At 48.2% G+C, this 25,643-nt stretch overlaps 1 protein-coding gene across 2 annotated transcripts in view; it reads right to left on the reverse strand.

Moving 5' to 3' along the window:
- Positions 1-11,477: 11,477 nt before the first annotated feature.
- Positions 11,478-25,643, reverse strand: part of NTM (neurotrimin) — a 402,928-nt gene continuing 388,762 nt past the window's right edge. The window contains exons 7-9 of one of the 2 annotated variants that reach the window (XM_007450401.1): positions 25,414-25,565; positions 16,776-16,808; positions 11,478-11,584 (exon numbers count right to left, since the gene is read on the reverse strand). In XM_007450401.1, the coding sequence (XP_007450463.1) occupies positions 11,478-11,584; positions 16,776-16,808; positions 25,414-25,565 (292 nt within the window). The remainder of the gene's footprint in view (positions 11,585-16,775; positions 16,809-25,413; positions 25,566-25,643) is intronic. The other variant, XM_007450402.1, reaches the window with a different exon arrangement.

Raw genomic sequence — 25,643 nt, forward strand, 5'->3', positions numbered from 1 at the left:
CTTTTCTGATATTTTGTTGTTAAGGTACATGGCTTTTATTATGTCGAGGTATATTCCTTCTATACCCCTTATCATTATATAATGACTATCATGGTCTCTTGCTAAAGTTTTAGTGTTAAGCCTATTTTGTATGAAATAAGTATAGCTACACTGCTTTCTTTTGGTTTCCACTTACATGGTATATCTTTCTCCATCCCCTCACCTTGAACCCTTGCCCTTAAAGCTGAAGTGAGTCTCTTGTAGGCAGCGTGCAGTTGGGTCTTGTTTTTTTTTAATCCATCCAGCCATTCTATACGTTTTGATTTGAGAATTTAATCAATTTACATTATGGGTAATAACTGATAGGTAAGGAATTCCTCATGCCACCTTATTAATTGTTTTTTAGCTGTTTTGGAGTTCTCTTATTTCTTTCTTCCTATCTTGCTGCCTTCCTTTTTGAATTCGTGATTTTCTGTACAGGTATTCCTTTATTCCTTTCTCTTTATTTTGTGTATCTATTTTAAGTTTTTCTTTGTAATTATCATGAGGCTTACAGAAACCATTTATAGATATAAGTCTTTTTATGCTAACACCTTAATTTTGATCCCATTAAAGAAAACCTACTCTTTTACTCCCTCCTATTTTATATTTTGATGTCACAACTTACCTTTTTATATCATGTATTCATTAACATATTATTTTACTACAGTTATTTTTAAGACTTTAGTCCTTTAAATTTATACTAGAATTAAGTGGTTAACATACCACCATATAACAGTATCAGAGCATTCTGAGTTTGACTATATACTTAACTTTACCATTGTTTTGTATATGTTTATATGTTTTCATGTTACTAATTAGCGTCCTTTCATTTCAGCTTGATGAATTCCTTTCAGCATTTCTTGTGAGGCAGGTCTACTGGTGACAACCTCCCTCAGCCTTTGTTTATCTTGGAAAGTCTTTATTTCATTTCTGAAAGACAACCTTGCTGGGGGTAGAGTATTTTAGGTTGGGAGCTTTTAAGTTTTTTTGGGTTTGTTTTGTTGTTTTTCTTTTTCTTTTAGCTCTTTGATTATATCATCTCTTTCTCCTGGCCTGTCAGTTTTCTGCTGAGAAATTTGTGCATAGCCTTATGGGGTTTCATTTGTAAGTTACAAGTTTCTTTTTTCTTGCTGCTTTTAAGATTCCCTCTTTGTCTCACTTTTGACCGTTTTATTATAATGTCTTAGAGAAAGATTTCTTTAAGTTGAGTTTGTTTGGTGACCTAGGAGCTTCATGGACTAGAATATCCTAACCTCATCCAAATTTAAGAAGTTCTCCACAATCAATCATTCCTTTAAATAAGCTTTCTCCCTCTCTTCTCCTTCTGGGATCCCAATAATTTGCAGATTTCTTCTTTCAGTGGTATTCCATAGATCCATGGGCTTTCTTCATTCTTTTTGCTTTGTTCCCTGGGTGAATGAATAATTTCAAATTTCTTGGGATTCTGAGGCTTTCTCAGACCTTCTGTGGATATGCTGGCTCCATGCTTCTTGCTCTCTCCTGGGGCAGAATTCCTCAACTTGTATGCTTCCCCTTGATCCTGCAACGCACCAGGCCAAGTGCTGACACCTTCCTTTTGCTTTCCCAAGGGTGGCCCTAAAGCTCACCCTTTTGTGGCTTCCCCCTGGCCGGTAGATTTTGACAGGCTTCCTGCACATGCTGACTAGGCATCTAGCAAAGTTCACTCTTACCAATGTCAAGAGCACACGTAGAGAGCTAGCCACAGGATGTGGAGGTGTGTGGGTGAGGCATGTGGAATTCTGCGGGTGGCCGTGGGCCAGCTGGGAGGATGCATGGGCGAGATATCACCAGAAGCTCATGGGAAGGCTTCGTGATGGAGCCTGCACCCAGTTCGTCGGCTCTGCGTCCTTTTTAATGCTCTCCCAGAGCCCTCTGTTGCTCTCCTGGCCCCTGCCGGCACCCCAGTCATGCAGCTCCCTGCTCAGTGCTCCAGGTGGAGAAAGAGGAAAATCAGTCTCTGGCAGCATTCCTCTCCTCTGGGGAGCCCCAGTGCTTACTCCCACACCCCTACATACCCCTGTGGAAGAAACCATGGGCTCAGAAGGTCTGCCTTGGCACTGAGCTGTGCTGCTGTGGGGATATGGGTTTGCAGGTAAAGTCAGCCAGTCCTCTTACCCTGTCCAAGGCATTCAAACTTGTGTTTTCAACTCTAATGCCGTGCTGGATCTTCTTTGCTGCAATCCTGGACTTCTGCAAAAGGCTCTCAAGTTCATGGTTGACTATCTAAGACAGTGTTCTCCAGGGACTCCTGGAACACAGCTGAGAGGGGCTAGGGCCAATTCACAAAGCACCACAGGGCCCACAGCCAGGACCAAGGTCTGTATTCCTGTCGCCCAGTGCAAAGGTGGGCAAGTCTCCTCCCAGCCCCTTGGTATATGGTGCTGGATCCCACAGCATCCATGAAGGCACTTCTTTCCCGCAGGTAGATGCTGAGTTGTTGTCATGGGAATGGGGGAGATGAGACAAGGATGTCTTATCTGCCATGTTGCTATGTCACTCCTAATGAACTTTTGAAGAAATGGGAGCTGGGAGTTCTTTGGCAATTGTTCAGTTCACGTGGATAATCCGGGTTATTCACCAGATGGCTGAAGCTGAATAAGGTTGCCTAAATCCAACCAACTTTCCTGACTAAAGTTAACCTAGTGGCTGGGATCTATTGGTGCAACTAATTGCATAGAATAGCCTCAGATGCCATCTAAGCCCTTGACAATGACCTGGCCTCATGTGTGTGGATTCCAGGGCTCTGAACACCTAATGCATCCTCCCAGGTGTAGCCTAACCAGATCACATTTCTTTCCTCAAAGTCACACTGATACTCTGAGTCCCTAGTGTAAACAAAGCGGTATTAGAACAACACTGTGAACAGAATACATTTTGTCTTTCCAAATTGGTTCTTTTCAGGTATCTTACTTCTTAGGTTATTACTGCAAAGGTAGGCTGCACTGGAGGAAGCACATGGGGAGAGAAAAGGAGAAAGGGAAATGCGTAGAAAAAAAGGCTACTAAAGAAGTTGCGGGTGAGTGGGATATTTAGTTGGAAAGACTTTCTCACTGACAGCTCAGGGATGTGCCACAGCACCGCTGTGTCTGCGGGTAATGAAAACAGCCTGTGCTTCTACTCACAAATTCCAATCTGATCCCCAGTGTTCTGGAGCTCAGATGATCCTACGCCGTGGACTCTGCCTGAGTGATTATTCTTTTATATTTCTGAAGACAAGGAATGATGAGGCATTAATAGAGATGCTCCGAGTGTGCCGGTGTTTAGAAGAATGATTCTATATGTGGCTGGGAAAAGAAGACACGTATTAATGCAAAAATGATCAGGAGGCCAGGGTGTCTGAAGTAAAACAGTGGTGCTGAGGTTTGCGAGAGAAGTGGCAGCAAACTGGCTGTAATGAATTTACTGCCCTTGCGTTGCCGTGACAGAGGGCGATTACTTCTGACGAGTGAATTGCACTGCGGAATGTTGATTTCCTTGTTCAGAACCAGCTCTGGGCAAACGGTTTGCTGGACCCTCTCACACACGTGCTGTGCTTGTGTTGGCTCAATCAAATTCTTAACAGATGGACCAAAAACTGTTTTACCCTTGGAAGGGGTCATCCTGTACCCAGAACATGAAGAAAATGCCAGTGAGAGGGATGAATTATCCTGATAGTCTGGAACCCTAACACGAGTGCTTGGTGAATTAAGTTTTCTTAAGTAAAATGTTCTGACTACCTTAGACCTAACAGGAAAGGGGAGAACAAAAACAAAGACAGAAACAACAACAAAAAAAAACCAGTGCTGATTTGATTTCTTTGGCTCATTGTGGGCTATGAGCTGTTTGGCTTAAGGGAAGAGTCGAAATCGCTAGCTGTTACAAATAAGAGCACAAGCGGTTTGGTTTTACCTACACTGGTGTAAGTGTCGGGACATACACGGAGGAGAGGCAGTCAGCAAAGTTTGGAGACAAAGATCTTGTGCAGTCAGATCGTTATGAGTCTGATTCCTATGTGATGGCTCTAATCCACGGCGGGAGCTTCCTGAGTGATTCCAGAAGGGGCCCTGTTTTTCGCTTGTTTCTATGTTTAATTAGTTAAAAGTCAAAGCATGTTGAACACAACCCTTATCCAGTATATTTGAGAAATGTAAGCAGGTTATAAGTAAAACCCAGGGTGAAACATCACAGTAGGGTTTTTTTAACATGGAACTCACTGGTGAGTTTGAAATAGCCCACAAACCATCTGAAACTCTCTAGAGCATTTTGTACATTTGTACCTGTTTGGGTTTCTTGTCTTGAGAGCTCGTCTGTATTTTCTCTTCAGATTTTCAAAGAGTAGCCTCACATCCAAAGGTTTGAGAATGGCAGCGATTCCCATCTTCTTGTCATCCCAGAAGAAGGGGGTCCTTCCCAGTTGAGTGTGGATGGAGATATGCCTCTTACGTAGCGCCATGAGGCTGATGGTTGCCCAAAGGCTCTGTCTTGACTTCAAAGCCTGCACTTGTCTTATTTCTGGAAATAGATGTGAGCTATGTGAGGACACAGAAGGAGGCCCCAGGATTTCAGACCTCGGGAGGACTCCTGACACCAGCTCGGCCAACATTCATTTTACTGATGGGGAAATCAAGGCCTTGGAAGGTACAATGACCCACTGCATACCCCACAGCAAACCCCAGGTTGTGTTTGGACCAGAAAGCATCTTTTGTCTGCCTGTGTCATATTCTGTTTACTCTACCTATACCCATTCCTCAAGAAAATGAGGGGAAATTGGCAGGCAATCCACATGTCACCTTTAATAGGCAAAATCTGATTGTATTCCTTGCAGAGCCTGTCTAGGAGTGGTGCTCATGGGACGGGTGAGCAGGGAGGCGGGGCCTCGCCTCTGCCACTTCAGGACTTACCATCAGCAGCATGGAACACATTTGACGTCTGTACAGGTAGACCTCCTCTCAGGTACCTAAAGGATAAGTTTAGTCTTTTTGGATTTCCTCTCAATTTTATCTTTTCATTATTCTTGCTTTTTAAACTCCACGGACACTTAGAGAAAAGAATTTTGTATTTTACATGGAGCATCTATTGCTGTGTGTCTTAGTGCCTGTCTGTCTCCCTTTCTGAATGGTCAAGTACGAATGAGAGGAACCATGGGCGTGAGTGAGGAGAATGACATGGCAATGGCTGGAACCGGTGACATGACAGAGCATTTGTTTTACTTTCCTTCTCTGTCTCCCTCATCCTTCCAAGGGAAGGCAAAGGCCCCTAGGCCGCACATGCGCTACATGCCTCGTGCTGTCCTGCAGGAGGTGTGCCTAATATGCTCCACCTGGATCTCCCATCAACTCTGCAGGTGAATGAAGCTTGGTCTGAGCTCTGCTCACTGACTCATACATCTTCCTGCTCTTTACCGAGGATTTAAAATTGAAGCACAGAGTCTAGGGGGTAGAATGAAAGGTATAGGGGACTCGGTGAACTGAGAATTGAACAAACAATACACAAATCCGTCAAATGAGATCCGCACAAACGTTTCTGGGCTCTTGAGCTGAACACGTGTCAGGATGATGTGATATGATCATTAAAAACCTTACCTGGAGACCCCTCTTTTCATTACCATTTCTTGTTATTTTAAAGATGAATCTTGGGAATAACAGGTATCATCTGTTTTGAAGAATTAAGTAATTATAGTAAATACCACACATGTATGTACACACACACACACACACACACACACACACACAAACACTTAATGGGAACTAATGGGAGTTTTGTCTAGTGCCAACATATTTTCCTTCCACAGACTTTAAGATACATGGCAGTTTATTCCCCCTTGTTTTCCTTGTGTCTTATAGAGAACAAAACTGAACAGCAACTTGGGGCTAACATCATTTCTCGTTCCAGAAAAAGCCACTGTCTGTTATTAGAAAACATTCCCTTCCAACAGCTAAGGTGTCCACCCCTCAAGCTCTCCTCAAGGAGCCACTTCAAAAATCTGCAGAACTGGCAGCTATGATGACGTGTTTTTCCTTCCTATGAGCCTTTCTGGACACAAAGACAATGCACTGGCTGTAGGACTTGTCCAGATTCACACCTTTAATTGCCATTTATAAAAAGAAATGCAGCTTTTTCCTATTAAAATCTGAAATTACTTGATTATTTAATTTTAAAAATAGAAAAAAGATTAGTAATTTTCCATTATAACATCTTACACAAAAGATAAGGAAAAGGAACGCTACTAGCTATAGTAGAAGGATCTGAACAAACACCTAGTTCTACTGAGCAGCAATTCTGTTCCTTTTCCAGAATATCGCACTGATACTCACAAATTCCAAAAACCAGATTCACTGGAAGCCCGGTAAGTGCTATGGCCATAGCCAAAGTATATTTCTAGGACGTTCTAATCAAATAGATATTCCAACTGAGGGAGAATTCATTTTCGAATAATGCTAACGAGCCCTAAAGGATGGAAATCAACTCACATTCCTTCACAATATGCCAGAAGCACATATCTAGGTTATCTGGAGGCTTGCATGGGCGTAAAATCAACATTCAAACAACTAAAGCCAAACGAAGCCTCCTGCATACGGGATCATGCCCCCAAAATGCATCAGACACACACACTGTAAGAAGTAATCTTAACTTAAGCTCAGGAATTAGGGAGTCTTTTCTACAGAAAGCCATGATACGGACGCGATGGGAGAAGCTGGGGTTGTGGGAAGGGGGAGTGTGAGGATGAAGGTGCAGAGACCTCAGAGATGTCTGTTACTCACACATCATGGGGATGCTAACTTGCACGTCTTGTCTTGGAGGAAGACGGAGTTGGGCACTCATGGAAATACCGCCTGTATTAAGAGCCAAGAGGGGTGAGCACTGATGTTTTAGGATGGCCTGACTCAGCAGTTATGGGGATGACAAATGAGACGCCTCCATCCTCTCAAGCACCGAAGAGCAAGCTCCCAACTGAATTAGTTCCAGGATTTGGTTTAAAATAAAAAATTTTAAAAACGCTTGAAAGAGGAATTATTCAACAGATACAATCTCAGTTCTTAGCTGTTTGTCTGATGACTGTCATGTGCACATGTATTTGGTCAGTAGTAGCAGGAGAGCCTGCAGGCTCATGGGCTGGGTGCTGTCACTTGGCCACCTCTCTCCTTCTGCATAGATTTTTCTCCTCTAATGATAAGTACCTCAAATGTTTACCGTCGTAAGAATAAACAAAATTGTGGGCGTTCTGCTGTTCCCAGATGATACATTTTTTTTTATCAAACAAACCCACACATTAGAGGGACCATCCTGTGATTGATTAGCGTGACTGCTTACCCTTCCGAACTCACGGTTCAGAGGTATAAGATAAAGATGGGGTCAGTCCAGTGAAATGTGCTGAACCTCCATCAGATTCCAGCGTCAATTCATTTGCTAACTTCCCTCCAGCGTGAAGAACAAGAACTGTCCATCATCACCGTCATTATCACCATCCACAGTGACAGAAGCGAACATTTGTGGATCACCGATGGCAAAGATAGCTCCAGTTCTGCGAGTCCCACTCATCAGAAGGCGGTCCCTGGACAAGTACTACAACGCTGCAAGTCAGACACCTGAACCGATTGTGCAGAAGAGCTGATGGGGAAAGACTTAATGGTAGGAACTTGAGAACAGCTGCACTCGTGGGAAAGGACAGATACTCTGTTGAAAGAAGATGAATGGGGTTCTCTGGGAGTGTGTGCTTAGGGCTTGAACCTCCCCACTAGTACTCCCCCCAACACACACATTACTATGGGATAAAATCTGCAAAACCTCAAGCATGGTTTCGCCAAAGGACAGCCTAAGGTTAAAGGTAGTGGCTGAATCCTAAAGTATGACTGCGACTTGACTGGACCCAAGGGGTCCAGTATGTTTGAAATCCAGTCCGGCCCATAGTAATGGTCATCCATTAGCACCTGTGCCATGAAAAACAACTGCACACGCTATTCAGGATGCTTTCTTTACTCACTCCAGTGAGCACTTGTCTTGCCAAGCTCGTTTCCTGAGAAGAGAAGCCTAGAAATCACCCCTATGAGCGCCTATCAAAGCCATGTCCTCCTGGATTGAACTCTGAGTCTGGTTGAAGGCCCTGTCTCATGGGCACCCTTTAGAGATCGAAATTCAGCAGATCAGGGCTTATGTGTTGCACTAAACAGAAGAGGAGAAGAAACCCCTCCAGAGGCCGGGCAGGGAGTTCTCCTACCTGCTGAGTCAGCAGTCACGGCTGGCTGGTTCTACCAGAAACGTGCTAGTGAATGACCAGAGCTCCGAAGAGCCTCAAGACAAGAAGGGCTATGGAACTGGCACAGGTGAAAGGTGAAAGGTGAAAGGAAGTCTTCCTCATCAATGTCACAGTTGGTCAGGACAGACCAGTCCTTCCTGCGAGGATGCCGACGGGTGAACTAAAGCATGCTCAGTAAACCTGAAAGAGAAAGCTCTGAATCACATGGAGGTTACCTCACTCTGTGCTCTTGTCCTGACAAAATCCCGGAAGACTCGGTCTGCAGATGCCCTGGTACATTTCATTCAGGGGGGTTCTGGGCTCAAGTTTAGAAGTATGGAAATTCCCTGTGTTCTTCCCACTCTGTTCCCTCTATTCCCGTGAGCCACGATCTGCACGGAATTCCTCTGGTCCGTGTCTATAGAAGTTCCGGTCACAGGAAAGCTAGTAAATCTCTCCCACTTTTATTCACAGGAGACCCAGAGCCCCTTGCCTTTAGCAGTTCTGAGACACAAGGAAGGAATGACTCCAGTGCAGCCCGGATCTGCAAGGCTTGGTCCGACTGTTCCAGTTCACGCTGCCAGGAAGAAGCCAGAGAATCTGGCACCTGGTGGTGTGGGCGGAAGGGCACAAAGAAACACGGAGGGGATGGGGGGAGGGAGAGGGATGGACTGGGAGTTTGGGGTTGGTAGATGCAAAGTATTACATACAGAATGGATAAACAACAAGGTCCCGCTATATAGCACAGGGAACTATATTCAGTATCGTGTGATAAACCATAATGGAAAAGAATTAAACAAAGAATGTATAAAATAAAAAGAAACACGAAGTCAACAAGATTTTCTCAGTGCTGCCAGAAGCAGCTGAAAATTAAACCACTGCTTTCCAAACACTTCCTACTCCTCTCAGGTGGAACTGGCCCCCAAGGACACAAGCACGGTAATCCCTGGGTGATTCGGCTCTGACCTCATTTCTGCCTCTCGGTGAATCTTCAGCTACTTATTTAATTCCCAGAATCAATCAGAACAGGTTAGAATTAGTTGAAAACTATTCTGCATTAAACTGTACCTTTTCTCCTAATCTGTAGTTAGAGGCAAGGATTGGGGGGCAGGCTTGGATGGAAGAGAGTCCCCCAAACACTGGTGGATGGGACTGGGGATTCATCCGTACTCACCCACAGGGCCTTTTTGGGCTATGGCTGCACTCCAATGCCTTCCAGAAATAATCACACGTGAAAGCCATCCCCTAACTGGACTTGCCATCTGCCCAGGTTATGAGGGGAGGTGTGTGGCCACAGCAGGACCTCCTGAAGGCCGTGGAGGTGGGGTCACCATGAGGCCCTCCTCTGTGCTTCTGATGGAGGAGGAGGTGCTTTCCCGAAGCCCTGCCTGTCGTCAGAGCCCGCTCCACAGGGGGCCCCGCTCCACCCACGAGGGGTCCACAGAGCAGTAGCCTGAACCCGGAGCCCAACCCCCCCTCCACTCCTTCACACCTGAGCCAGGCAGGCTCTGCTCCCCTCCCCCGCCACTTGAGAATGAGGTACCACACCAGGTAAAGAGGCACACGGAACACTTTTTAATGTCAAGTCAGAGACAACCCCTCCCTCCCCCAGCCCCTAATCCCACCTGCCCTCATCACATCACGACCCCTCCCCGAGGCTCCTCTGGTTCCCAGACTTCGGGGGAGGAAGAAAAGATCACCTAAAAACTGCATTTTCTTCTCTTTCATACACACGCACACAGAGGTGGGAAATTAAATAAAATAAACCAAGAGGATTTGATTCTCCAGTGGTCACAAAGGCATCAGAGATTCCCATAACGGGCTACAGCGAGTGGTTACTGACTGCTGAGTTGGTCCGGCTGCTTGCTGTCTGTCCGTGCCCGAGGCATGACGGAGAAGCCAGGCCCCCCGCATTAGCCCTCGCCTCTGAGAGCGGCCCCTGGAAAAGATGCTGCGCCTTGTGTTAGTGTTTTGTTTCTCTTTTCACTTTTTAGAAATGTCTCTGACATGTGAATAACCCAAGAAAATAAAAAGGCAGGAGCTGATTACACAATTACCAGTAAACTCTATCATCTTTTAGAAGAGCAACACACAGCTAACGCCATATACAGCATGCAGTAATGTCTGAGAAAGGACCCTGCTGCGAAAGGAAATGGCTAGAACCCAACAAAAAAAAATATATGTATATATATACTGTATAATATATGTCATCAAAAAAAGCATCGCCAGCAAACTCAAGATATGGTGCAGGTCACCCTTCCGTTTCTAAACAGCATGTAGGAGTGTAGTATTGTCTGCAATAAATGCCAGAATAAGAAATCTGTAGCGCTGGTAGGGATGTTGGTTAAACTGTATGTGTGGACTTTTATTTTATTTTTTTGGTGGATTTGCCAAATCCTCACCAGGTGGCTAATGCCTGGTGTGTTGTCCACCAGTTGTAAACCTAGGTAAGAAGTATACTATTCATGTTTAACGTTTAACAAACATACTTCTCTTCACCCCTTTCACTTGTGTACTTTTTTAGTTTTGTCTTGTTTTTGCACTAAGTTTTAGACTCATATCAGAAAATATAATTAATAAAATTAATAATGAATCAGAATCCTTTGTTATCTATGATGTCCAGGTAGTAAAATGAAAACAAACAAAAAAAAGTTTAACAATATCTTTTGTGACTGTTGATTGTGGGATTATTGTAGCTGACAGGCTGTCTTGTTTAGTTTTCCTTTTTATTTATCTTTTTGTTGCTGCGTTTCATCACACACACAATAGGGACACAGTTCAGGAATGGGCCTGCAAGCCTCCCTCTGAGTTCTTCTCTACTGACTGATTGAATCTGGGGTGGCCGACTCCAGAACTTTCCTTGGGGGGGGGGCACTGTGGTGGGCAGAGCGGCTGAGCCCTTGCCTGACTGGTAACGGAGGTCACGCCATGCAGCTTGCGGGTGGGTCCAAAGCCGCGTGCATTCTTCCCGTTTGGAAAAAGAAAGAAAACTCAGCTGTACCTACGTATCTGCAAGGCGATTTCCAATGTCCTCGTTCAACCTGTTTTCCCAAAGTATTCTCTGTTCCCCTCCCTCGAATTTGTGTCCCCTTAGGCTCTGAATCTCGTGGGACTGTATCTGCTTTAGAACGGGGATGCTCGCGTTGCTCTTGGTCGCCGTGGCTGATGTGTTGGTGGTGGTGGTGACGGCAGCTTCTCCCCGGCGGGGAAAGTGGCACTCACATCAAAATTTGAGGAGCAGGTGCAAAACCAAAACCAGAAGAGGTAGCAGCCAAGCGCAGCCAGCCCTCCTCGACGTTCCATTGCTCACTTCGCTGATGGCGCCCGGGCCTGCAGACACAACACACCTGTCGTGAGCCGGGCCCCTCCAACTGGGAGCATCCAGCATCCCAGCTCCATACCCAGAGGCTGCGCTAGCCTTGATCCCATGGGCACAGCTACGTGTTGGGGCGTCCACCCGGGCAGGAGGGACCTCAGGTTACAGTGTGCAGGTGCCTGCTACTCCTCTGCTGTCAGAACATGCTGAGGCCATGGCTCAGGGGCAAGTTCAAGAAAAAGGTGGCTGATTAATCAACACCTTACACAGAGCTTCAATAAAGTGAGACCCCTGCACCATTTGCATCATCGTCCAATCCCTCCGAGCACTGCCCGCCTTAAACATTCACGTGACCCTCCTGTCACGCAGGAGAGGACTCGCTGGACACACCAACTGTCCCCTGCGGCTGCTGCACTGGCCTCGGTGCCCCTTCTGTGCATCGCTCGGTCCCAGGGCAGCGCACTTGGCCTCTCCCCCATCTGGATCAGGTAACAGCAGACCTCGCTGAAGCATCACGTGCTCGAAAGGTCCAGACCAGCGCGCCCGACGTGGTGGGGGGGATGAAGCAAAGGGACAGGCGGCCTCCGGCCGCGCACACAGGAGGAAGGGGAGATTTCCACGTACCCTGCGATGCAGAAGGCGCCATGGTGTGGCGATGCAGAACGCGCGAGATGGATGGCATATTTTCCTAAAAGGCACACACCAGCCCGACCTGCACACAGATACTCTGACGTGGAGCCACATTCGGGAGGCAGGAAAACTATGAGGTCATAAAATTCCCCAGCAGCTTCCCTGTCACTTGAAGCATAAGCTTTGTGGCCCCCTCAGCCCCGTGGCCATGAACGCCCGTGATAAATGGAGCTATGATTCAGGAACAGTACACACAAGTTTGGATGCCCAGATGAATTAGGCACCTAATGAAGCAGGGCATCTTCTCAGACTGGACTCACTCTGGAAAGCTCTTGCATTGGATTTAACGGAGGCATTTAAAGCTGGTGCCCCCCGCCCCCCACCAAGTCCATGTCATCACTAGGTTGAAGGGATAAAGCCAGAACCTGCTTGCCTGACTTGGATGCTGGACATGGAGACACTTCTGGCTAATGCAGATCAGCATCAAATCAGGCTTCTTGATTCCATATGGAATCATTCCAAGCCCTAGAAGTCCTGGCCCGGAAGCACTGTCCCTGTGATTTATTCCTTAGACCTTGGGGACAAATCTGATTTTGGATCAGTGGCTAAACAGGAGTTTGAAATGCACCAGGTCATCCAATCTCTGTGTCTCTGGTGCCTGGTTCAAACTGCAGGGGAGCAAAATTGTCACCCCAAAATGTCTCTTTGGCATGCAGATTATTTCCAGCTGAAAGCAATCAAGGCCCAAAAGACTTAGGAAGAAACTCTGCCCTTCCCCCTTACTACCTGAAGAATGTAGAAAGACGACCTGTACCAGGAAGGGAGCTGTCACCATAGGTAACTACAGTGTGAACAGGGTGTGGAGACAGGGATGGACCTGCACAATCTGTTAGTTATGCTCCTCTCTGCGTCCATCTCCCTGCCTGGCCCCGAAATCACTGTCTACCAAACATCCCCCTTTCCGTCTCTCTGTGAGTTGCCTCCCCTCCCTCTGAAGTCCTAAGCCCCTACCCCCAACATCTTCTTTTTTTAAAAAATATTTGGTTGCACCAGGTCTTAGTTGCAGCATGCGAACTCCTAGTTGCGGCATGCATGTGGGATCTATTCCCTGACCAGGGATTGAACCCAGGCCCCCTGCATTGGGAGCGTGGGGTCTTAACCACTGCACCACCAGGGAAAGTCCCCCAACATCCTCTTTTGCCTTTAGCTGAAGGTGGTATTTAAGGTGAGGGTTTGGGACATTTTGGTGAGTTAATCACTTTTCCTAGGCCTCTTCCATGTACACATATTAGTAAATTTTTGCTTTATTTTCTCCTGTTACTCTGTCTTACGTCGATTTAATTTTTAGACCGGCAAGAAGAGCAGGGAAGGGTAGAGATTCTCTTTCTCCCCGACAGCAGTGCTCCCAAGGCCTGAACTTCTTGGCAGCGCAAGTTCTCCTGAGGGGAAGGACAAGACACGCCTCTTCTGCTCCCCGCCAGGGTGGTGAACGTCTGGGCAACACGAAGCTGAACGCTCTCCTTCTGTCCGTCCACTGGGATACCCGGGACAGAGGAGCATCCCTACGAAGCACCATTCAGATTTGCTTATCGTTGACCATTCAATTGGTTGCATCTTCTGAAATCTAACTACTATGTTTCTATATAAACCACCACCAGAAACTCTAGCCTTTATATTCAATCACTGCTATATATAGAGCAGTCTTTGGAATCTCCGGAGAGAAGCCGGCCCCAGGGCTTCTAGAGTGAGGAGTTATCTATTCCTCTCCTGTGAGAAAGCCCTTCCTCTCTGGACCACTCCAGGATCCCTCCTCTGCCCTGCCTCTGCCCGAGGCCAACTCTGAGACAGCGAGGTTGTTCTGAGTCCCTGGGAGCGGCTGGGTTCCAAGTGTGACGGGAGGGTTGGTGGCTGCACCCCTCCCCAGGTGCACACTGCTCCGCGATTCCAAACGCATCCTGCACGCCTGGCTCATGGCGCCTGGACAGACACGCGTCTGCTTACACAGGGCTCCTCTCTCACCTCTTTTCTCTCCTGAACACTGGCTCACACAGCTCTGAAACCCACTCCCCACTCCCCGCCAGCACAGCCCTCCCAACCCCACTCCTGGTAAGAGAAAGGGGACGTCGCCAGTTCCCGCATGGAGATGCTCTCTGCCTCTGCCGCCTTCCACCCCTCTGGGCTGCCCGGCCAGCGGACGTCTCCAGGGAGGAAGATGAGGATGCACAAGCCAGGCAGACAGCCCAGCAGGGGCCTGGCTTGATTACCAGCTCAAAAAAGTCAGGAACCTTGTCTGCCGGCCACAGAGTCTGCAACGCCCCGCAGGTGGCGGCTGGGAGCTGGCAAAAGTGCCCGGGGAACCTGGCAATGGCCTTGCGCGGCAGGTGCTCCGGCTCGCCTGTACTGCTCCGGCTCCGCCCGTGCCCTGGGACGCATGCAGGAAGCCTGTGGGGAGGGGGCCTGGCTCCCTGTCAGAGAACTCCTCCCAGAGAAGAAAGGAAAAGGCCGCTGGGTGTGCTGGGGGCCCTCCCTGTGTGATGTTCCGCGGCCACCCTCCTGGCCAAGGTGGGTCCGCGGGGCTGTCACTCCCCTGGACACCACTTCCAGCCTGGCCTCGCCGCCCCAGCACCCTCCCCTTGCCCCGCCCAGCCTCCCTCCTGGACACAGCTGCCTGCAGGAGGAAACAGGGGTGGTCCCTGGAGAAACCCGGAGGCGGGGTCTCCTCACATCCTCTCAGAGGATGTGCACCAGCTCTCCGCCACCTGCGCCTGGACCCCTTGGGTTGACTCCTTGTGTCAACTCCAGGCTGCTGTGTCTGTGACTCCAAGCTGATCAGATCACTGATGGATTGGATTCCTTCAGCCTTTACAAAAGCTCCCAGCTGCTCCATAGGACACGCATTGCATTTCCTAGTCTGCCTGCCATCTGCCTCCTTAGCCTCACGCCCAGCCCCCACCAGCAGGCGGGCACCACACATACGTGTGCGCACACGACCGTGTACCTTCCAGCCTATTTTATTTAATTCCCATCCTTGCACCTTCTGCCTGAAATGCTCTTCACCCGACTCACTCCCATTCCTTGTTCCAGGTTCTGTTCTGGCCCGTCACCTCTTCCAGGCAGCCTTCCTTGACTTACTCTGGTTTGCTTCCACAGCACTATACACATCCCACTATTAAAATATGCACCATCCTGTCCTACAGTTATCTTTATGTATCTCACATGCATTTCTTCCCCTATGCTGTGAGCTCCATAAGCGCAGGGTCTGTGCCTAGCTGGGCCCCCAACAGGGGGCCTTCTTTGTTGAAAGAAGGAACCAGAACATTGTAACCTGTGCTACATGTCCATGCTTACATTGTCTCTGTTTTTCTTCTTCTTAAGATTCTGCTTGGAAATAAACCCACAAACCAAACCAAGAAAAAAGCAAAACATTCTCTCCTACCTTGCCTCTGGCTTTACCTCCATTTTCTCATCTGAACACCCTTCCCCCCATTTTGAACTATTTCCAATAAAAGTCACTGAAAATTCTCGTGGTTGAGGGAAGATATTCACAGAAGTAAAGCCATATTGGTTAAAATTCCAGGTGGAGGGCCTGCAACTGGAAAGGGGTTCCGGCCCCAAAAAGCCCCTCACGTAGGAGATGAAGGTTATTATCTCCCGCCCTAATGTGTGGAAACTCAACCTCGGAGACCTTAAGTGACTTCCCCAAGGTCCAGGGGCACGAGTCAAGGTGGGGAGCACACAGGCCCTCGCACACTGACCGGCACAGGAAGCTTGCCATGAGAGGAGGACCTGCGGTCCAGGCAGGTATGGATCCCAAGCTCCTGGAGCAAGGCCCTCTCAGAGCCCTTGCTGGCCAGAGCGACAGTGCAGCCCACCTGCCTGGTGACTCGGCCACACAGATGAGGTCTCTGCTCTTCATCCAGCCATGCTTCCACTCTGCGTGGAATGCCTTTATTGCCTCAATCTCATTATAGAGCTCTGGAGGCCTAAAGAGACTAATCACCAGGATCATTAGGGTCCCGGAGAACTGTGATGAGTGTCAATTATCCATCGGAAACATCTGGATGGAATGAAAGCCTCAAATAAGATGCAATTTATTTGTAGCCAAGTGACTCACCCAAGAACCTCCCCCTTCCTTCCCCTTTCCCCTCCCTCCTGCCACTTCCCTTCCAGCTCCAAGTTAGAGAGAGAGAAAGAGAGAATAGGGTAAGCAGAGGCCAGCATGCAGGGCCAAGGTCTAAGAAGATCATTGCATTAGAGCATCCGTGTGCAAAGGAAAGAGGCGGGCCTGGTACAGAGGGGCCCAGACATGGAGCTATTTGGGGCATGGACAGGTCCTCATTAGTGCTGGCAGCAAAGACAAGTTAGACTTCTGCAGGGGAGGCCCCCCGGGGAGAATCAGATGTCCTTGGGGACAGTTAATCTGAATTGACACTGGGCCGGCCCAAGGTCAGGTGGTTCCCACCGGGCTGCCTCCTGGGGTTAGTGCAGAAGAAAAGGCATCTTGCAAGAAGGCAAAGAGTCTTGTGCACCTCAGCCCACCAAGGCAGCAGCTACCTGGAAAGCAAGCATACCAACCTTTCCCAGGGGTCAGAGCTGTGGTTTTGACTTCTAAAAGAAATGAAAAACAAGCCACTGTTAAGGCAGAGAGCAGCCAGAGACACTCACTTTACCCTCTGATGGTTTAGGGGAAGGAGGCTGAACTTCCGGCCCAGCCCCCATGCTGTTCTGACCACAGCCCAGCCCCCAGACGTGCACCCCTCTGGCCTGCTGGGAAGTCAGTTGCCATAGGTTGAGTGGGGGGCTGGGGAAGGATGTGAGTGATGGTCACATTGGAACCCTGACCCAAAGAGAGCCAGCACCCCTACCGTGTCTTAGCAGGGTATGCCAGTACCGTGGAGCCATAGGTCCCAAGCCAATAAACACTTTTTGGAGAGTAACCTTCTTTCTTTGGCCACCAGACTATCCTCGAATTAGTTAAAGTCTGCAGGCTTTAGTATAAAACTGGCTGATACAAATAGGCCCTCCTACAACAATCTGAATGCAGGTAGCCAAGTTCTGTTTGAGATGTAAAGTTAACTGGCATTTATCAGTGCATCTTAGAAATACTGGGGAGCAAGTTTCCACGTACCAGAGGAGCCCAGACCTTTGATAACTGACCTCTCTTGATGACTCAGACTACAGGAAGCTGGCCCAGAGGGCTTCCTCTCTCTGGAGCGACCTAAGGCATTAAGACCTGCATCCCTGCTGCTGGGACCCACCTGTGGAAATGCTGGACACCAGCCCCGCTCTGCTGGCTGACCCAGAAAACACCCTCATTCACCAATTCAAGCTCTCAGGCCAATCCACAGAGCCCGTTCTGCTGACAAGCCAGCAGTGGGATGACCTCTCATCTTTCACCTCCCTCTTTAGCTGGGGGCCTCTGCACATGTTCACCCTGGATACAGAGGGTGGGAAATCCTTCCACAGTGTATATGGGTATCAAATCACCATGGTGCACACTTTAAATATCTTATACTTTTACTCATCAATTATACCTGAAATAAAGGAAAATAAAGCTGAACAAAAGAAAATGACATTAAAGTCTTTTGCATCGAAGTGATACAATCCTCCATGCAAAGATCCTCACATGTAGAAAGAAAGACAACCTAGAAATAACTCAGCCTAAACTCGACTAAAACATTTGACCAAAATCAGGTATGTCCCTGTGCATTCAAGCTCTCAGTCTACTCTTTAAAGGCGTCTGAGATACGATGCAAATCTTGATCCAAGTGGACATTAGCAACCCTGAGAAGCCACTCCGTGGGTGGATCTAAGATCAAGGATCAAAGGGGTGACTCAGAGAAGATGTGATGTACAGTCAGGGTGGTAGAGAAAAGCCAGGAGTGCCGGTCCATGCTGTCTGCTGTGCGTTTAGCAAGGACAGTCCCTTGGAGAGATTACTGGGCCCTCAACCCCAGCCTAGCAGCTAACCAGGGGCTGTTTTCATGAATTGTCTCATTCAGGCCCCACTGTCTTGAGCCTCCCTGTACCAGGACGGAGGGTGACTGGAAGGAAGGACAGTCTGCAGAGAGATGCTTGGAGGCATATGGCCTCTCGCCCCCAAACGACAAGCGGTGCAAAGTAGGGCACGTGTGAGGGAGGGCAGCCCACAGAGTGATGGGGGGCTGGCTTAGACTCTGCCAGAGGGAGGACGCAGGGAGGGGCTCTACCTGGTAGTCTGGCTTGTTGGAACTATCTGGAAGAGGAATACAGTGAAAGCACACGATGCTGCGGTGCTCTGGAGCCAGAAGTGGTCTCTGTGAGGGCAAAGACCTGAAAACAGCTTCAGCTTAGTTCCATCCAGATCCTTTCCTGGTGAATCTCCAAGGTCATCATGCCTTGGTGTCCACATGGGTAAAGGGCTATTTGACACTCATTCTGGACTTTCCTAGAACTTAACCTTGGGCTTTTCCAGGTGGCAATGTTTCAACCCCTCTGCCACTCATGTATGTCACCGCAGTGAGGAGGGAAAGTAACCAAGGCATTCTTTATATTTAGTGGGCACCGCCTGCTGAGCTCCAGCCCCTCCCTGTGATTTGGTTCTAAAAAGAGATGTAGAAACTGTCATGAGGTGCTAACACCACTGGGCCCAGCTTCCGGGAGTAGGAGCCTCTTCGAACCTCCAAGCGTGTACGAGCCCTGAGCTCAAGGCTTTGCGTTAACCCTTGGCTATCGACAAAAACAACCATCCTTCAAATCTAAGCATGTATTTTTCTCACCAAGAGCTAGCCTGAAATGTGTGGTCTTTTTGTTGATGTATTAAGGTGAAGCCAGGTAGAGTGGGAGAAAAAGAAAGAAAGAAAGAAAGAAAAATAACATAAAAACAACAAAAAAAGAACTGCTCCCTTTAAGCCTCCAAGTTAATATCTCTGGTCAAGCCAAGAAGTGATCTTTCTGCCACCAAGCCCAGCTGAATCCAAGTGCCTAGGTGGGCAAAGGGGTGCTGATTCTAATGGGTGGGGCAGGGCTGGTTTCACACCAGGATGGTTATACGGGACAAATAAACCTTCCAGAAACGGCGTGAAGGGATCTTTTTTGGTACCTTCTGTATTTAGACACACGTGCCATAGAAATGCTCACTGCTGGGTGTCTGCCCTTAATTAACTATCTTTCAAGTAGCATAAATACAGTCGCACTGCATATCCGTATTCGAACCATTGAAATTCAGGAGGAAATGCATTTCAAAAACTCTTGGAGTGAAGTGCAAGGTGACACCTATTATTAAACAATCCTCAGCGTTGCCTAAATACAGGAGCTCTGCTGTTTTTCATGAAGATTTGCTGAAAGGCTCAGTCTTTTGCAGGGCAAGCAACGAATATACATAGTAATACCCTCTATAGATCTGTGATAATCCTTTGGGTACATATTGGAATTTCTGCAAAGCAGCTCAGTGTGTCTCTAAAAACAGATCATCTCTGCCACTGCAATTGTTTCCTTCCGATGCACAAAGTTGACTTACTTCCATCTTCTTTAATAAGATGATTTGATGGTCACTGCAAGGTTCGCAGGCATTAATCAGCCAACCTTTCCCAGCCCACTGATACCGCCAAATCTGACTCCTTGCCCAGGAGATAAAAGACAAAGGACCAGAGGATGGGAAATGAACAGCCACCGAGCCGCTGAGTTTGCACTGTGCCCCTGGCACATATGCCTGTGAAGTAGGGAGTGAGGGATGGCGGTGTATCCCTGAGTCCTTAGTTATCACGGCAAGAGTCCTGCACCACCAGATATTAATATGAGAGGGGGGCATGCAATCTGTTGTGTTTGCAAAAAGGGAGCAGAGAAATACTTCAAGGGTGGCAGAAAATGCTGAGAAGGAGTGAAATTCTCTTATCTGAATCTTTCTAGACCATCCGAATATTAAGTAGCAAAACAGCTTGGAATGTCTCTTAAAGCCAAGCGTTCCTTGTCCGTGGAAATCCACTGGAGGTGAGGGGAGCATAACCTGGGAGTATTTCCCTGAGAAAAGAGGTAGCTCTCTATTCTATGGGACGCTAGAAAAGGAGGAGGAAAAAACAACACACACACACACACACACACACGCATGCACGCGCACACACAGACACACATACACACACACACACAGATGAATGAGAAATATCCCAGGAGCGAGATCTGTTTTCTCTAAAATACTCCTGAGCTGTACAAGAGTCCAACAGCTACACGGAGGACCACACTAATCCACGTCTTGGAATGTTCCAGGTTTCCACCAACTGCAACTTCTGGCCTGGACCCATTGCCCTGCACCCAACAAGAAGGTGAAGGGTGGGAGCACAGTAGAATCAGAGTAGAGAGCTGGCTTGCAGACCCTGCCCCAGACTCAGTGGCCAGCAGAGCAGGTGAGAATGCTCAGCTCTGCGTCAGCAGGTGGATCCTCTGCTCCTGGTCCCATGCTCAGTATCAGGTAGTGATTTGTTTGTTTCCGATCAGTTTTGTTACTGTTGGCTTTAGCGTGGGACGTGCCCCCTCCAACCCTTGAGGGCACCTTCGGTGGAATTCTAACTCCTTAGCAACCACTCCCTGTTTTAAAAGTCGCTTTCCCTCTGAGAGTAAAGATCTCACTGATCAGAATGAGCTGAGTCACTTCTCAAAGTCCCTTGTGAAGCATCTTCTGCTTTACGTCCTGTCTCTCACACATCCCTTTTACCATTTATGCCCTTAGCTACTTTTCTAACGCTCTTTGAGATCTGCAGATACGCCTTGCCCAGGGGTTCGATAAACGTAAGTTGGATCAAGTTGAACCTGGACACTTCCACTGACTTCACTTTTTTTCTGTTTCTTTGTTTCATTTTCCCCTTTGTGGTCTATCACCAGGGTGCCCTACATCACTAAGGTGAATAATGCATCCCTGAATCATTTCACGATAAAAGCATTCTTCCTCATATGTCAAACAGCTTCCCATATAATTCATTTTCTTCCATCCCCTCCCCCGCCTTCCAAGTCTAACGCCATCGCCCGATGACTGTGCAACGCGAATGGATGAACAGGTGGGATGAGAAGGGTCGGAGGGTAGGTGCAAGGTGGGAAAAGACATTCCCGTCATTGTTGTCACAGCTGCCTTCCTGTGGGGCTCTCTGAGGGTCTGCACAGTCCTTAGGAGGAAAACATAAACAGCACACACAGCACGTGTTTGATTCTACCACTCAGCCTGGGCCCACTCCTGCCCAAATGTTTAGTCACAGTCTAAATGAATCACTTTTGCTAGGCTAGGGAGCTTACGAAAATGTGAAGGGCTGAGTAAAAAGAGGTGAGAGATGCAGGTGTCCTATGGGGGGAGGACTTGGAGTAGAAGAGGTGGAAAGGGGATGGGGAGAGGGCTTGAGAAATGAGTTCATGAACCCCTGTGTCGTGACATGTGGAGGTCCCTGTATCCGGAGACTGGACTCCAACAATCTAACGTGCACCTGACGATTTTCAAAGCCTTTTTAATACATGCTCTCAGTTGAAGGCTGGAACAGCTCTCAGATAGATAAGGCAGATCAGTTCTATGTCACAGAAGAGGAAATTGAGTCTGAGCGATGTTTCCTGAGCTGCCCAAGTGCAAAGAACACCCAGAAGTGCAGCTCTGGACTAGAGCTTAGTGGCGCCCGCTCCAGGTCACTGCTGCCGAGGATCCCACAGGTATGCCTGCCCACCTTTCTTTCCCGGAGACCCTCCCCGTGAACCTGCTGCTGCAGCTTCAGGACCACCCGAATCTCCCTGCACAGGATGTTTGCTTCTATGGCTAGGCTGTCAACGGGACTCTTGTTATGAAAACTGCTCAGTGGGTGAACTTCTCTGCCTGTTGGTTCAGGCTTTTGCCTCCAGCAGATCTCCGGGCTTTGAGAAGTTAGTGCCATTTACTTTCCTCTCCACTCCTAGCCCTTCTGGGGAGGTGGGCAAGGTGAGCAGAGAAAAGGGGGCTATCCCTGGAGTTTCATCGGCTCCCAGTAACCTCCTTAGCTTCTGCTGCCATTCACTAAGCACCTGTACAGACAGGAGCCTTGGGTGATGCACGGCAGGGGGTGGGGAGGGGGGTCTGGGAGAAAGCGGGGAGGAAAGAAACCAGACAGCAGGGGTGGGTGGGATACTGACCTTGTAACAAAGTTGAGCTTGTAGGCTCACTTAGCTCTAAAGCAGGTGGGGATATACAGGAGAGAAAAATGAAAACAAACACATATATTATATACAGTAGCTATATATTGGCCATATATAGTTTGTATACTGTCTTTCACACACATTTCTGGAGGGATGGAGTAACAAAAGAAGACACAAAAACCAGAGGTGGTAGGACAAGATGCAGCATGAGGAACGCTGAAAGGTGGGGTGCGTGCACACAGGATGCCGTGGTCGGAAGGTGAGGGGCTGGCCATGCGTACGCACCCCAGCGCAGGGAGCGTGGACTCTGGGTTTGTGCTGAGCTGGGGTGCTGATTTGGTAACACAGGACCAAAGTCCCTTTCCAGATGAGATCTGTGTCACATCCACACCCACACTGTTTCATTTTGGAAGACCTAGTTCAGGAATTTCTGGTCCTCATGGCACCATGGCAGGAGCAAGGTCCTCCCAGGAACCTCTGTGATTCAGGATCACAGGGGCTGAACTCTCCTGGTCCCCTGCAGCCTCTGGAACCTTAGGGACAAGGTGCTCAGAACCCTACTGGTTCCTGATAGGAAGGACCACCCCTGACCCTGATGGGAATCTCCTAGCACCAGCGTCCCTCACTTTTCAACGTCAGGTCATGTGTACAGCTTATGTGCAGGCTGGTGGCAAAACGATGCTAATTTAGCCACAGCTCTCTGATGCTACAGGAGAATGACCTTCATCACAAAGTATATTCGCATAAAGTAAAAGCTGCTTTCCAACCTGCTCAAGTCGGCTTGATGGCTCTGAGCCGAGTCTTCTGATAATAGGAAATGACATGGGAAACTCCCTAATACATTTATATTTGTCAAGAGGTCTTACTGATAGGGGGTGGTGAGAGTTTAGGGGCCGCGCTCTGTGGACCAGCCACAGCAGAGCCGATGCGGTGGAAACGCCCATCTTGCCCGTTAGCGGGATTTCATAGCCTCGTTGTACTACGCCACCCAGGTGGCAGTGCTGTGATGGGCTCCTCAGAAATGATCTCTCAAATGAGGCTAAAAACTTGGTTTCTGTTTGATTAAATTTGGAAAAATGCTCCAAACTTTTTCTGCCTCTTAGAGATTTAGTCTGTAAAGGCTCTGAGACCTCCCATGTTAAAGAACATTCCCACATGGACCTTGTTCATCTTTGTTGGACCCAGGCTTTCTAAACTTATCTGAATCCATACTATCAGTTTTTAACATGTTTTTAGTAGAGCCCCCTGTACTCCAGAAAGCTGGCAATTGTAGGACTGTCCCAAATGATACACAGGGTGACATGAATGCTGACAGACCGGTGGGGATGCGGGCAGAGGTTTTAACTGCCAAACACGGGTCTGCGGAAAGGAGCAGATTTATGGCACATGCTTCACTGCATTGCTTGTCACAAATGCCAGGATTTCACTCTTAAAGTCTGCTTCTTCTCTCTCTTCTCATCTTAGATGGCTTAAGGGGAAGAGGCCGGGGAATTAGCAGTGATAAAGCCAATTGCAAAACCATTTCATGCATCTGATTTGGAAGAGCAAAGAGGTCAGAGGAGGAGGGAGATTGTTTACAGAAACGAGGAAGGCTATGGGTGGCGAGCAGGGAACTCGGGGGGAACCTTGGATTTGCAAGGCAAGGGAAGGAGGGGGCTGCCCCTTCCTAACCATGGTCCTTCTGTTCCTGCAGACAGACACCTGCCAAAAAGCCAAAAGGCTGACAAATGTGAGGGGCCATGACGACTGGCCCTGTGTGGGAGGCGTGAGACACATCAATCACTCTAATCACAGCTCTGCCCATTCGCGTCTGCCAGCTCTGGGATCAAGGGCAGGCTTCCCCTTCCCAGCCCTCCTGGATAAAGCTGGGCTTTATTTTACATGCTGGGTAAAAGGGGAATGGAATGTGATTTGGAAATCGAGATGGGACAGTGGAGCACCACAGGTGGGCTATCGGGGCAGGCTGGGTCCACTGTGCCATGGAGAGGATTTGGCAGGGCAGGGGGAGGGGCGCTACTTGAATCTCTGGAATTATCTGGGGGGTCCTCAGAATAAAAAGGATTTAGGTTCCTGTCAATTTTCTGCTAACTTCCTCACCTTTCCCTCCCTGTAACTTTCAAGAGTGCTTGTTAACATGGTGGACTTGAAAAATTCCAAGCTAACCGAACTTGTTGGGGCCTGGAGGGATTTGCCCCCAAAGCAACCAGAGATTGACCCTGTGGGCTGTGGGGAGAATCTGCCTCTACCCAGGGATGGAACCCATCACAGATGCCAGATGAGGCTCGGGCATCCAGACTCACTTCTGTGCAGCTATTCTACCCACAGAAGTGCGAGACATCGGGGTCTAAGAGGCAGCTTGTTTACTTGCTTCCTTTCCTTGTTTCTGGCACCAGTACAGTTGCCGGATATGTAATGAAGGCACAGCAGTTTGCCTTGCACACATTAGTCCTCAATAAATAGTGACTGAATGAATTAATGCATGAATGATTATGGGAATTCTGTCCGGATGGGGGCTTGGTTGGACAGATCCCTTCAGACAACACCCTTGGACACAAATGGAGAACTCGGGAAACAGTCATTTTCTATGTTAATTCTTCCTCTAGCACTAATAGCTTTCAGGATCCCAAGGCCCATGATTCTACTTTTATAAATACAATGCAGTTTCTCTTATGTCCCAATGGCCAGAAAAAGTTTCAGAAATGGTAACATTTCACACTCATCAAGGGAACAAGTATGGAAATAGTGCATGTTCCTCTCTGGGCTCTTGACTATTAGACCTAACTGTAATAACCACAGTCAGTTCAGAAGATACTGAGGGGAAAAATGCAATGTCACTTCAGTATCCTCAAATCCTTTTCTCTGATATCAGGATTCTTCCTAGTATAGAATGACACCTGGTGTCTACTTTCATACGTGTGCTGGTTCCCTCTCTCTCTCTCTCTCTCTCCCTCTCCCCCTCTCACCCACCGCTTCTCACCCACCCTGCCTAACTACCCCTGACTCTCTTCCACGCCCCCGCTGCACTGCCCTTCCCTCCTGCCCCCCTCCTCCACACGCCCCTCCCTCTCTCGTTGCCCAGCCTGGGCTTCCGTCTCACCGAACAGTGTGATGCTGGCGTTGGTGTGGCCCAGCTTGTTGGAGGCCACACACGTGTAGTTCCCATAGTCATGTTCAGAGACGTTGAGGAAGATGAGTTTGGAGAGGAAAGGTCTGTTTTCCACTTTTACCCCCTTCTTTCCTTCAACCAGCCTGAGAAAAACAAGAGACAGACCAAAAAGAGAAAAAGGAGATGGTTTTATATACATATATATATATATATATATATAT

This window comes from Lipotes vexillifer, unplaced genomic scaffold (assembly GCF_000442215.2).
Source record: "Lipotes vexillifer unplaced genomic scaffold, Lipotes_vexillifer_v1.1 scaffold322, whole genome shotgun sequence".
Lineage (NCBI taxonomy): Eukaryota > Metazoa > Chordata > Mammalia > Artiodactyla > Lipotidae > Lipotes > Lipotes vexillifer.